We start from the raw sequence: 13,800 nt of genomic DNA, 5'->3' as shown, positions 1-13,800 counted from the left end.
TGATTTTTGGGAGGCTTCCATACTAGTTGAGTCTTTGTAAAATAAGAAAACTTCGTATTTGCCAAGTAGTGTAAGCTTACAGGGTATCAATGTAAAAATACTCTGCTCCAGTGTTTTATATCCTTCCTCAAAGCATTGCTTAGCAGATTTATGATGACAACCTCCTACAGTTTTAGTTATTACTAGTAATAGTTCAGGTTATGTGTCTAGATTTGATTGTGAAATGAGCCATATCTCTATGTAGTTAAGATAGCAAGTCATTCATCAACTCATCCTTCCTTAAAATTACTGACAGTGAAAACAACAGAAGGTCCCACACTGGTCCTTTATATGAAATTTTTATTTGACATTAGTTGTTTTTTTTTTTTCTATTTTTTTGTTTTAATCATAGAGACTTGTTTTACTGGGTAGGGGGATGGAAGTAACTGCTTTACCTCCAACACTCAGTAGATTGAGAAATTCGGTATAATCCTAATTCCAGAATATGACATTACTCCCTATACACGCAATCAGTTATTCATTTCCTGGGATACCTGATTGGAAATGCTTGCTGTGGCAGCTGTAAATTCACTTAGATCACTAAAATGAATGATAGATCTTATCACCAGCTCTTGTTTTATAATCAAACTGACACAGCATGCACTTAGATCCACACTGTCTCACAGAAAACAACGTATATATTAAGCAGCACCTGGATACGATATAAAAGCAGTTCCATTTGCACTTCTGTTATCCAGTTGTATATAAGAAACTTCATTTCAAAACTAGAATTCAATAGAGTCTTTACAGCAAAAACTTTATTAAACCCAGCTACACAGATGCATGTCTCATGTACTAAATAGACTTGTAATTTTCAAAACTATCCTTGTTGTAAACTGATGCATTCTGTGGTTTGTAGGACTGGGGGATTTCCAAACCTGCGTGAATCCATTACTGTTCATTCCTCAAGGTATGACTATAACATTGTTAGCTACAAAATAATTTCCTACATCCTTATTCCAGTTACCAGCTGTCACAAACAAGCAGATCATTTATTCCTTTTCATAAGTCCAACTAAGCTCAACCTTTAAAATCTTTTTCAGTTTTGTTCTCCTTCCTTCTTTCAAAGGCTCCTTAAAAATGTCAGAGACTAGAAATTTAAATGTCTTTGTGGCCAGTGTATATGCCAACCACAAACTACCTTTGGGAGTTGTCATCTTTTAACATGTGTTTTAAGAGATACCAGCCTCTGTGCTATTTCAGTAGCATATAGATGTCTTTGGTAAGAAAGCAAAACTCTTCTCACACTTTCATAAAATGACAGATTACATAGGGGCACTTCCTGTGTTTATGTCGTTTTAGTTCTGTATGTGGAAGCTCCTCATTCTGAAAAGCTTTCTTGACTTCACTAGGTGCTGTGGAGATTTTTGTTTGGCTGTTTCTCCCTTTCTGTTCTTCCCAATCAACTAGTGCATCAGATTTTGGGGCCTTTTATGTGTATACTGAGTTGACTCCTAGAGTTTTCTTAAACAATAAATAGAAACACAAATTTTATCAAATTGACTGAACTTTTCTTATTAGCATTTTTTTCACCCTTTTTCTTTCATCTGTCTTACCAGTTCTTTCCAACTAGAGTCTGCTTTTCTCTTTCAACTGTGAAGAATGGCAAATATGCAACAATGAAACAACGGGTAGACTGGGCAGAAGTGTAAAACGTTGAAGGAGACAGTTTGCCAGAAAACTGGTGACTGCAGTTTGTTTAGACTTCCATTAGACAGTTTCACTTACTTCTACTATAATAATGGTGAAGACTAAATAAAAGAATCGCTGCTTACTGTTCAGTTGAAAATATTAATACAAGGAACTAGTATTGAGGAAAGGGGCTATTTTGACTAACCATATCTATCTGAGGCTTTATCAGATGCCACATCTGTAATGAAGACTTGGTTTTTCTGTGAAAGTGCCTGTGAGACAGAAATTGTCTGGGTTATAATTGCTGCAGAAGACTTCCCCCTCCTAAATTAAAAAACGCATCACCTGGCATCAATTTTTGTGTAAAAATGAAAAATATATTGGAGATAAATTAACCTTATAAACTGATCTTGAGTAGGAGTATCAGTTTACAACATCAAAGCAGGAAGCTTTCATCATACTTAAAATCTTAAGCAATCTCTTGTTTAACATGATCTACTAAAGTGTTTACCAAGATTTTTCCTCAGGTTGTTTCAGAAACTTACAAAAGGGCTCTGTCTGAAGTGAAACAGTACCTGAAATGAAACAGTACCAAACAGTCCAACTTTCCTCATACAGTCTTTTCCTCTGATCTCTCAATCTCCCTCAACATCTGTTTAAATTAGTTATATTAGGAAATCTGTTGCTTAGTATCTAAGTGAACCAAATAATGCTTGAACTACTTCTTAGAAAAGCACACATTTAGATTTCATGTTGTTTAATTTTTGCATTCCAAATCTAAAAATACACATATAATTTGCTGAAAGTTAAAGGAATTAGATTAGGTAATATACAGTAAAAAAATTACCTAACACAGCCAAATTGCTTTATCTTTCACTATAAAGAATGCTGTATATGCACAAGGGGTAAGCTTGCTTTTGTTTACCACCACCATATAACGTAGAAAAGAAATACCATAAAACACCTTTAAAGAGTTGCAGATTATGAATAAATTATTTTGTGAAGCTAGATCTGCTGCTAATTGTGAATAAATATCTATTAATGCTTTGTAAAGGTATATCTCAAAAGATTAGCAAATTCTTTAATGGATATTTTTTAGGAATTCTGTTTCTTGTTAACATTCAGTTCTCTCAATGACTCCTAGCCTGGGATATAGGCGATAGCTGAAAGTCAGTCCTAACGTACCTTTTGTGAATTTGCTGTGCTAAATAGAAGTAGTAGCAAAGCACTGCAACCACGCAGGGAACAATGACCTTGGCTTAGGAGGTACCACTTCTAGAGAAAATGTCTGTGCCATAGGATGGCAAAGGAAAATGTTAATTCTTCTAAACTAAGTGAAATGAATCCAGTTTGTTTCTTTAGGAGATTTATAAAGCAAAGAAGTAGTGAATACCCTGTCATGACTTTAGAATTTTTGATAAGATACTGTGGTATAGGTGAAACTTTTTGAATGTGTGGAAAACCTTGAAAATTTATCAGAAACTCAGAATTCTAGAAGGATTCCTATTTTCTGTTTTCAGTAGTGTTTTTGAGGATATCAGCCAGAAAGTAGCAGTAAACACACTGGGGATTAGAATTATTTGTTATATTGAAAGATAGGAGCACGGGTATGGAAGAAAAGATACCATCCAGCAAGATTAAGTGTAAAATTTAGCACTTTGTACAACTACCTGTTTCTGCCTAGGAGTAATTTTGAAGAGTATTTGCTCACTACCAGCTGAACTTGAATCATTCTTACCATAGTACTGGTAACACACTGTTCGCAATAGTTTAAAATGCCATCTTTTTCTTAAAGGATAACCAAATTGCAATTTGGCTTCAAGTTGGCTATTACTAATAAACAAAAGACTCAGCATCAAGAGCAGGGAGAAAGAGTACTGCATGACTTATTAACAATTGGTGATAGAAGAACTCTGGGTCCAGAAATGTCACTGGAAATAGCAGCTACCCCCTTTTTTTTCTTTTTTTTTTTTTAAATCAGCTCATTGCAGCAAAAATTACATGCTAGCTATATGAAAAGAAAAGCTGAATGATCGGAGTGCTAAAAATGTAATTCCTAGCACTTCGTCATGTCTGAAGTTCTGTCGACAGAAAATAAATGCCCATGTAGACAGATTGCAAATGTCTGATACCTTTGCTTTAGAATAAGTCCATACATGATTATAAAGGATGGAAATGCATGCTACACTGGGAAATTTGTGTAAATAAGTAGTTCTTGTACCATTTCTGCAAGGTTGAAGATAAACTTTCTGAGTAAGCAAGGGCTTGGGGGGTTGTTTGGGGAGGTTGTTTTGTGGAGGTGTTTGGTTTTGGGGTTTTTTTACGCCACATGTATTTATCATATTCAAGAAATATACTTCATTCAAAAGGGATATGTGATGTGATAGCATGTGTTATTTCAAAAGTGTACAGAGAAATAGATAATGTAATGATCGTTGGACTGGCTAGGGAGCAGGAATTACTGTACAGCCTTGTGTTGGAGTACTCGGTTGACTCAGCATTTTCAAGGAAAAAATGGATGTCTAAAAACAGTCTGTCTTCTTGATCTCGAGACTTTAGGGGCATATTAATTGCACAAAGAGTTAGTTTCAAGATTCACCATCTCCCAGTGACATATTTGAACCCCAAGATGCACACTTTTGTTCTGTTTCTGTACATGTCCCTTATTTCCCATATATATCATTATTAATTAAATGCTTTTCGATGAGTATCAACTTATTGAATAATTTGATATTAGGAAAGGAAATTAAAACAGATGTCGAAAGTAAACAGAAGTGTGTACAGTCATCAGTTAATACATCCAGAGTATTTTCTGCTTCTTCTTACTCGTCTTTCTGTCCTGACCATGTCTCGATGTCACGTGAAAGTGTTTATAGATGCAGAGCTTCCAATCTGATGGATAACAGGTATTGTCTGTCTGTAAGTTTTCCTCCATAAATATGTTTATGTCTTTGTTCTTACTCTCCACAGATGCCAGAATTTCAGAAGAAGACTGTCCATATTAAGGACCCAGGGAGAGTAGAGGAGATTATTTGTGGCCTCATCAAAGGTGGAGCTGCCAAACTTCAGGTAAAGATAGTAGAAGGTGTAACCAGTTTGGAATAAAAGCAACTGTGAGATTGTTGCTATATGCCAAAAAATTTAAGTATATATATATATATATTATATATATATATATATATAAAGCAGAAGTAAACCTTCAAGATATCTCCAGAACTTAGGCATGTGAAATCTTTTAATAGTCCTTTTTGAATCAACTGTAATTCTACCAGACTCTAGTGAAGTAAATGACATAAACATAGAAGCTTAGTAATTTCAGGAAATATTCTGACCAAAGAAATTAAATAAACAGTTTTGTTAGAAAAAGTTACTCTTCTGGGATATGCTAGCTTGCATTACAGTGGCTCAATAGAATAGGGAGGCACACATGCTACTCAGCTGCAGCTATTGTTGATCGTTCGGAATTTCTAGCCATTCTTTATTTTATCCCTCCACATTGTAAGACAGTTTTGCTTTTTCTTTCCTTAAATAGATTATTACAGATTTTGATATGACATTAAGTAGATTTTCCTACAATGGAAAAAGATGTCCAACTTGCCATAGTGAGTACTTTTTTTTTTTTAATACAGATTGATTTGTTCACTCCTTTTAGTTTTTCCCATATTTTAATTTTCTATCCAATTTATTCCCTAACATATGGGATTTTATGTTGGCTTGTTACCTGACCTGTACATTCTAATGAAGAAAAATTCTAGTGACTGTATGTGTTTTTATGTGTATATATATATTAATGAAAATCTGCGTGAATTAAAATCAGATGTTATTCACAATTAAAGTATTAAGTTTTGAACTCTAAGATGTTAATGGCTATATATGGTAGGGTTGACTTTTATTTTTTAAGAGCCCGTAATAGTCTTGACACGTGCAAGAACCAGATAGTAAACTCCTTAGAATTCTTGGCATTTTTATCCCTATGCTGTATACAGTCTTTTAGAACACAAAGAGAATCCATTTACTGATGAAGTGGGAACTTTAAGACATACACGATGCCTCAGGATGATTTCAGAAACAGATAAATCTCAAAAAACAGATACAAAAGCTTGTAATTGACCTTGTAATTCAGAGATGAGGGGAAGGGCTTCTTCATGTACTTATAAAGAAAAATGTTCCTTTTACTGGTTGCTGGTAAGAAAAGTTCTGAGGAAACATATTGTTATGTCATCAAACCTTGTCATCTGTCACCATTTACAGTGCTGTAGGGCAAAGCAAAAGAAATATACCATCTTGTTTAACACTCTTTCTTTTTTTCACCCCTGCCCCAGACATCATTGATAACTCTAAGATCATCACAGACGAATGTCGGAAAAAGGTAAACAAAAAACCTACTAGAACTTGGTTTGTTGTACAGACAACTGTCATTATTCCCTGACTGAATAAAGTTACTTTGATTTGTTACACCAAATACCAAGTGTTATTTTATTAAAATACATTAAACATCTGGTGTTTTTTTCCCTTTCAGTTATTGCAGCTGAAAGAAACCTATTATGCTATTGAAATTGATCCAGCTCTCACTATTGAAGAGAAGTATCCATATATGGTAGAATGGTAAGAGACGCCTCCCATACTCAAATTGTACTAAGATTAGATTTAATAAGTTTTTAAAAGCAAATTAATGGCAGTACTTAGCTTTTAGCTATCACATTAACTGAATTAATCTCTTTAAGTGCTGTACAACAACTGGTTCTGTTTTGCCATTAACTTGAATGAGCAAGAATTAATTATACAGGGTGCTTTTCATTATAACATTTAATGAAAGGTGAATCTTAGTAGCAAAGTTCAACTCATTTTTTCTTTATATTCTAGGTACCATAAATCTCATGCACTACTCATTGAACAAGGCTTACAGAAGGATAAGTTTGCAGAAATTGTGAGGGAATCTGATGTTATGCTGAAGTAAGTTCCTTTTTATTTGAATGATATTGTTTCAGAGCATTTTCTGCAGATTCTTACTGGGTGGTCAGGGGAGGAGAAAAAAAGGGAAGGAAACAAAAAACCACACACACATTCCTGAGAATGTGACACCTTAATCCTGGAACACAGTGAGCTCTCTGTGCTCCTATTTTATTATTTATTTTTGTACCCCATTATATGTTGTAGCTAAATGCCTACAGTGATCACACTGTATAAACCAGAGATCTGAAACTTTTTTTAGTCCCATCACTACAAGCTTCATTTCTGTAGACTTTCATCCTCTTTCAATTGCACTGGTGACTTTTTTTTAAGGGCAATGTAGAGTTTACCTTAGTTCCTTTGAAAAACATTCAGTTCAATAGTTTTATCTGAGATAAAAGTGCAGCAACTTGCAAAGCATGTTTCATATGTTGTATTAAATATTGTTCTTCCTCTATGGCTGAAGGCAAGTTTAAAAGTCAGCAAAATCCTTCTTCAAAATGTGCTGTTGTTACCGTCTCTTTGAAAGCTTTCTAAAACTGCCTGTAAATTTTGGACTACTGTAACAGGATGTTAGAACTTGAATTGTGGAACTATTTGTTTATAATACTGACTAATTCTTATCTTTTGTAAACAGACAAGTACTCTGTCTCTGCCTTTTTGAAAGCCTAAGTCAATGTGTGTTGAATCTTCATTCACAAGCTAAAATTCCCTCAAAAACTTTCACAATATTTTATTTTAAAGGTAAAATTCTACCAATCTAGTCTGTGTGGAGAAAGCGTATAGAGATAATATCATCTTCTTCCTGGAATACTATATGTAGTCTTGACTGGGTACTGAACACTAAAAAACTTTCAGGAAAGAACAACAATAAATGTTTTCAGGATTTAAAAAACAAAACAAAATTTGTTTGATAGTAATAACCCTATAGAAAGTCACATATTTAAGCAAGGAAGATAGAAAGGAGATGTACAGCCCAATAGTAGCTAGAGAGAGTTCTAGTAGTTGCTTGCTTGTTCTGGAGTATTTAGGGAGGAGGAAGTGTTTTTAAGTCTTTAAAACATGATTGGGTGTTTTGGGGGGAAAAATTATACAGAACAAGACCAAACAGCTCAATGGAGTAGTTTCTTACTAAAACTATATGCCTTATGTTAGGTTGATGGTTCTTGCTAACCTGAAAAGGTGAAGTAAAAGAAATGAAGTCAAATGCTCAGGGAAAATTAAATCTTTTCCAAAGATGATGTGACTGTCTCCTGAAAACTCAGACTGTTCTTGGCTTTCTTTGAGATTTGATTTGCATTTACATTCTGTGTTGCAGAGAAGGATATGAGAACTTCTTTGATAAGCTCAGTGAACATAATATTCCTGTGTTCATATTTTCTGCTGGGATTGGGGATATTCTTGAGGAAGTAATCCACCAGGCTGGGGTCTACCATTCTAATGTCAAAGTGGTTTCCAATTTCATGGATTTCGATGAAAATGTACGTATGAGATAACACGTTCTTATCAAACATGACTGTTTGTGGTATTTAGTATCTATTTATGTATATTACAAGATGAACATTTAAATGCAGCAGATGTAACCACCTACCTTGCGATATAGAAACTTAGAATTGCATGTTCAACACTCTCTCAGGCCAAGATCAAGCAGGTGATCCCAGTTCAAACACCATTAGCATGGTGTGATTAAAATACCATTAATTTCCTTTAATGGCAGCCTCATGTTTGGCCCAGCTCTGCTGCTCCTCCTCCTCCAAGCAGGGAGAATCACTGTCTGTCTAGTCCTAACAATGATGTTACAGTCATTTTCTTATTTAACAGTAATTGATCTTGTTCATCATCAGAGACTACATAGTTCAATGTTAGCTCAACAGTAATATCACCTATTTCCTTCTAGATTCTATCTTGCCTGAATGATACCAGAAATAATTTCAGATTTCTTTTTTTTAATAGGGAGTATTAAAAGGATTTAAAGGAGAATTGATTCACGTTTACAACAAACATGATGGTGCCTTGAAGAACACAGAGTACTTCAAACAACTAAAAGACAACAGTAATATCATACTGCTGGGTGATTCTCAAGGAGACTTGAGTATGGCAGATGGAGTAGCAAATGTCGAGAACATTCTTAAAATTGGCTATCTCAATGATAAAGTAAGTATCCTTACATAACCTTGTAAGCTTTAAATGAAACACTGGGAGTTAGAAATAGGTTCATTATATGCCTCAGATATCAAACCAAGTGTTTGGCCCATATTTGTTCTGAGACTTCAAATATTTTTCCTAGATTTCTTTTTTTTATAAGACATAAGCTACAAAAACGCAAGTGTATATTGCTTTGGCTTTTGTACTGAACTGCTACCAAAAAGGTATTTCCTAGAGAAGTAAAATTCAGAGGCTATAAAAATTAATTCTCTTAAATTCCTGTGGCTTCTCCCCCTCCTTTCAATACTGGATTGATACTTGAGCAAAATTATGATCTTCCAAATAACAAATTTAGGCTCTCCTCTTTTTTTTTAAGTGACATACAACTGATCAATTGCTAAGTTATAATGCACATCCACTTGCATTCAGGAGAGAAAGAAATCCACTTTTCTATATCTCCCTGTCTTTTGGGAAGCTGAAGAAGTAGTTTATCTTTCAGTATCTTTATGTGTGAGATCCTGGAATAAACCTGAGGTATTATATCCTGGAATGCATGTAAAGCTATGGCCACTCCTACTCTGTCCTCCTGTGGAATTCACTTGTAGGAGCAATACATTATTTGCATGGCTCATTCCCTTGCAATTGGTGGAAAGATTGGGCAATATTTTAATGACAAAAAGTCTTTCAATAATCAATTCTTTCTCTTTATCCCATCTGCAATTAGGTAGATGAGCTTCTGGAAAAATATATGGACTCTTATGATATTGTTTTGGTGAAAGATGAATCCCTGGAAGTTGCCAACTCCATCCTACAGAAAATCCTGTAAATTGCAGTCTCAAGTCACTCCATTCCTTTCAGGAGGCAACTGGACAGAAGAGCACATGTGTGCTATTTTAGATGTGTTTATTAATCATTTACAGAACTGTTTAATTTAATTTAAAACTTTTATCTTCATTTTGGTATTCTGGAATATATATGGTATCAATTGTCAACTACAAGCTCATTTTACTGCTCTTACAGTGTTCTTTATTGTCTCACACTCCTGTTATAACTAGATTTAAATTGGATTTATAGATGTGATATACTGCTGCGGATGGGATAGTATGGTTCACTGTCTTTTTTAATCAGGCATTTCCGAGCAGCATTTTAGAAAATGTGGCTATTTTGTAAAATTGAAGGTGTAAACACTCTGTGAACAAGCAGTGTGCACGTTTGTGTTGCCTTTTCTTTTCAAAGAAGACATTTCAGTCTCAGCTGTACTTCGAAGGATCTTATTCATATGCTACATACTTTCACAGAAGTTTTTCATACATATATTCTTCTCCAGTAAAAATGCTTTATTCACCCAATTCAGGCAAAGTGTTTCTTCTTCACAGATTTTTGTATCATTACAAAACATTCTCTATCCTTACTGTTTCTTATCGTCTGTGAAATGGGAAGAATGTTTTAAGTTAGTCTGAGATAAAATTTCTCATCTTTGTAACAACAGATTGTTTCACAAGCTAATAGTACACGGCCTCCCTGCACTGAGCAGGGACATCTTCAAGTCGATCAGGTTGCTCAGAGCCCCATCCAGCCTGACCTGGAATGTTTCCAAGGATGGGGCATCTACCACCTCTCTGGGCAACCTCTGACAGTGTTTCACCACACTCTTCTTCAGAAAGTATTTCCCCTGTACTGAGCAGCACCTCTCAGCATTGTGTACAGAAAAATACAGCTTAATACCACCACAACTTTGGAAGCTTACTTGGATATGTTGCAGCATAAGTAAAAGATGATGTTGTGACCCTGGTCCTATGAGGCCTCAGCTGTACTAAATCTATTCATTAATAAAATGGAGGCAATCATACAACTTCTCTAATGTGCAATATAGTCATTGTTCCCCTCTGCTTTATTTCATTCACAGCTGTGCCATCTTCCATTCCCTGAGGAGTTGTAATGAAAAGGTGGGAGAGCCTAGATCTGCATTCTCTCCACCAGAAGTAACACACATCTCAAGAAATGGCCTCTTTCCCTCCAACCTGTGATCTGTTATTTAAATTCTGACTTAGTAGCACCAAATCAGCAGATTTACACTGGTTACCATCCCTGCTGGAACTTTTCCAAGAAGGGAAGAGGAGGGGCATAGTTTCCAAACCCCATTCTGCAGTAAGCTAAAGTTAAATCCCCCCTGTATTTTGAATGCAAGGTAGAGGCTTGATACACAATCTGAGGTAGTTGTGAGCACATGAACACATGGCACATGCTATGCCAGCAGGGAACTGCTGAGCGCAGGGACCTTTCAGAAATTCCAGCCTGCATCTGAACAGGCAAAGAGTGTTTGAGGGAGATGTCCTCCTTGTCAGGATCTAGTCATGTATGTAATTCCTTGTTCCTGGCAGAGGGGCAGCTGGTGCCCCAGAAGCAGGAGCCTTAAAGTTGTCCCTTGGAGCAGAAAACCAATAAGACAACCAGGGAGAGAAGAGCACCTTGGCTGTCTTCCATTCCAGAGCCATGACTCAGGCAGCAGCAGATTGGAAGAGCTGAAAGCATCCTGGCAGTACCAGTGACAGGAGGAGACAGGAGCAGCAGCTGCCTCAGCCCTGGCCTGCCAAGAGCCTGTCAGCCAAAGCCAAAAACAGGGAAAGCTTGAAGGCAGCAGTGACAGCTGCTGAGTCAGCGGTCACTGGGACTGGGTGTGAAGTTTGGCCTGGGCTCTGGCCTTTCTCCCTGTCTCCCCAATTTGCCTCAGGCAGGGAGGAGGACAGGATGGTCATGGCAAAACTGTAAGGGAGGGAGCAGGCTCCGGTACAGTCATCTTCTGCCAGCACTACAGATTCAGCACCGCCGGCAAGACAAGCAGGGCAATGTTACGTGTGACTCCCTGCAGGGCATCGGTGTGAGCTGCCTGCTCAACAACCAGGTCTGCACCACCTGGGCACAGCAAGGTTCTTAGGGAATGCTGCAGCATTTTCAGGGGAGCTCAGCAATTTCTTTAACATTCTACATTTGGAGTTTTAGGCACCTACAGAATTTACGTTAGCTGAGGTAATGTTAAGGTTTGGGGAGCAGGGAAGTAGGGTTGATGGTTCTTGGGTTTAGTGCTTTTTTAAACATGCAATCATGCTTTTGTCACAGATGCCAAATAAAAGTCCAAAAGGCAAAGGCCTTCGGAAAAACACCAAGGTGTTTGGATGCACTGCTTACTCAACCAGCCTCTAGTTGCAAGGGGCTAATTACCAGGCAATACTCCCAAAGTTTACACTGGGATAAAGTTTTCCATTTACAAGCAGCTTATCTTTGGAATACAGATAACAGTTAAATTTAGAATATGTGAAGTGTAGCTGATAGTCACAGCTCCACAGCAAGAGATGTGTCAGCAACACACTCTGTAGCACAAGATCATTCTGAGCTACAAGTGGAACGGGTTTCCCTGACCACCCCAGCATCGGTGAAAAGAAGGGGGGCAATTCTGGTCTCTCTGTATAGTGTTTCTGAAAAGGGAAGACTGTCCCATGTTTTCATCAACCTTGCCTGAGAATACACATAAACTCATTGATTCTCCCTCCAGAATTTTTCCTCAACCTTACCCAACAGGTGAGTGAGCCATCACACCTTTACTGTTATGAAGATCTTATTCTTCAACCCACAACTGAAAAAAAAAAAGCACAAAACCCTAACCAAAACAAACAAATGAACAAAACACACACAAGTAAATCAAACAAAACCACACAGAAAAGCACATGCAGAGCAACATAGAAAAGGATGAGGCAGCATCTTTAAAAGCAGTTACCAAACCAGATGTCCAACTACATTTTAATCCGAGTTACTGAAATTAGTATTCGGCCTGCCTAGAGAGCCCACACATACCAGAAGGGAGCATTTGGTTTCTCAACTACAGGGACACCTAAAACTCTTTGTCTTCGTAGACGATATCAGATCAAACCACCATCTTTCAGGCATTATCTAAGGAAGATTTTCCAATCTCACCTCCAAGCATGTGAACAATGAATGGTCAGTCACCAAATGTTCAGTCCACAATGACAACCACTTAAAGAAAAGGATTCTTGTCCTTACAAGAGGAGTCAGGTAAGTTAAGATCTCCAGCATGCTTTTCTCCTTCTATCAGTAAGTCCTGCCAGTCTCAGTTCCTATGTTAAGTAACTGCCAGAGCAGTAAACCTTTGCTAGGACATAAGAGCAACTAAGCCATGTTGCAGTTACCCCGCAGAACCCATTTGCTGTACAAAGGGTATTTCCATGCCAAATAATTTACTTTTTGAAACGCCATAATACAACCTTCTAAAAGAAACAGTTACTTACACAATCAACCTGAAACACGAAATCAGATTTTAAAAACCTGCATGGTGGTGTAGAGATTATCAATATCCTCACATCTCATTGCCAGCCACAACTCATGCTTATGTGGTAGTTAAGGGAAAACCCAAGATGCATTTTTAGATATCCTCCACTTTATCAAAATCCCACCTTTTTGTCACTAGACTACTGGCTAGTAGAGGAATCTATGTTATCAGTCACCTCTCCAAAGCCATGAACAAAATTAACTGCAAGCAAAATTAACTCTACAGCTACAGGTTAAACCATCCTACTCCAGGAAGTCTAATTCTTGTAAGTACTATCGAGATTCTCCATTCAATATTAGGAAAGAGATACTATTCACAGTATGTCTTTCTAAATCAAATTTCTAACCAGAAACATTTTGCCACCCTAAAAGTGTATTTCATTTATGATTTAGTTTGGAAAGAAAGGTATCATACATTTCCCAGACCATTTTCCCACAGCCAAAAGAGTATATCTACAGTTTAAAGCAAGGAATAAGCAAAGTTAAGTGAATTCGTTACTTTTCTTTCTTCTCCTACTCACAATATCTGTTCTGTCTGTAGCAAATGTCCAAGGTCAAGTATTTGGGACCTTTATTTAGCTGAAAATGATTCCTCCTCTTGAGTGGGTGTTGCAGCCAGCTCAAATGTCCTCTTACTGTCAAACACACACTAATAGTCCTGAACTGAGCCAAAAACTTGCACCCAGTACTAGC

General features: G+C 36.9%; 1 protein-coding gene and 1 long non-coding RNA gene across 6 annotated transcripts in view; one reads left to right on the top strand and one right to left on the bottom strand.

The window, feature by feature from the left end:
• Nucleotides 1-10,618, top strand: part of NT5C3A (5'-nucleotidase, cytosolic IIIA) — a 26,052-nt gene extending 15,434 nt beyond the window's left edge. For 4 of the 5 annotated variants that reach the window (XM_027675652.1, XM_027675653.1, XM_027675654.1 and 1 more), the window contains 8 exons: nucleotides 4,642-4,740; nucleotides 5,204-5,273; nucleotides 5,994-6,040; nucleotides 6,191-6,276; nucleotides 6,535-6,624; nucleotides 7,940-8,102; nucleotides 8,575-8,775; nucleotides 9,491-10,618. In XM_027675652.1, the coding sequence (XP_027531453.1) occupies nucleotides 4,642-4,740; nucleotides 5,204-5,273; nucleotides 5,994-6,040; nucleotides 6,191-6,276; nucleotides 6,535-6,624; nucleotides 7,940-8,102; nucleotides 8,575-8,775; nucleotides 9,491-9,592 (858 nt within the window). In that variant the 3' untranslated portion in view covers nucleotides 9,593-10,618. Of the gene's footprint in view, nucleotides 1-898; nucleotides 950-4,641; nucleotides 4,741-5,203; nucleotides 5,274-5,993; nucleotides 6,041-6,190; nucleotides 6,277-6,534; nucleotides 6,625-7,939; nucleotides 8,103-8,574; nucleotides 8,776-9,490 lie in introns of all 5 variants that reach the window. The other variant, XM_027675655.1, reaches the window with a different exon arrangement.
• The window catches only part of LOC113964000, a 24,439-nt gene extending 10,780 nt beyond the window's left edge, over nucleotides 1-13,659 (bottom strand). The window contains exon 1 of the long non-coding RNA XR_003533028.1: nucleotides 13,629-13,659. This is a non-coding gene — a long non-coding RNA (uncharacterized LOC113964000). The remainder of the gene's footprint in view (nucleotides 1-13,628) is intronic.
• Nucleotides 13,660-13,800: the final 141 nt, after the last annotated feature.

Source organism: Neopelma chrysocephalum, unplaced genomic scaffold (genome assembly GCF_003984885.1).
Source record: "Neopelma chrysocephalum unplaced genomic scaffold, ASM398488v2 Primary Assembly neopelma1_26, whole genome shotgun sequence".
Classification (NCBI taxonomy): domain Eukaryota; kingdom Metazoa; phylum Chordata; class Aves; order Passeriformes; family Pipridae; genus Neopelma; species Neopelma chrysocephalum.
The sequence above is the reverse complement of the archived record's forward strand: the minus strand, read 5'-3'. Positions and strand labels throughout refer to the sequence as shown.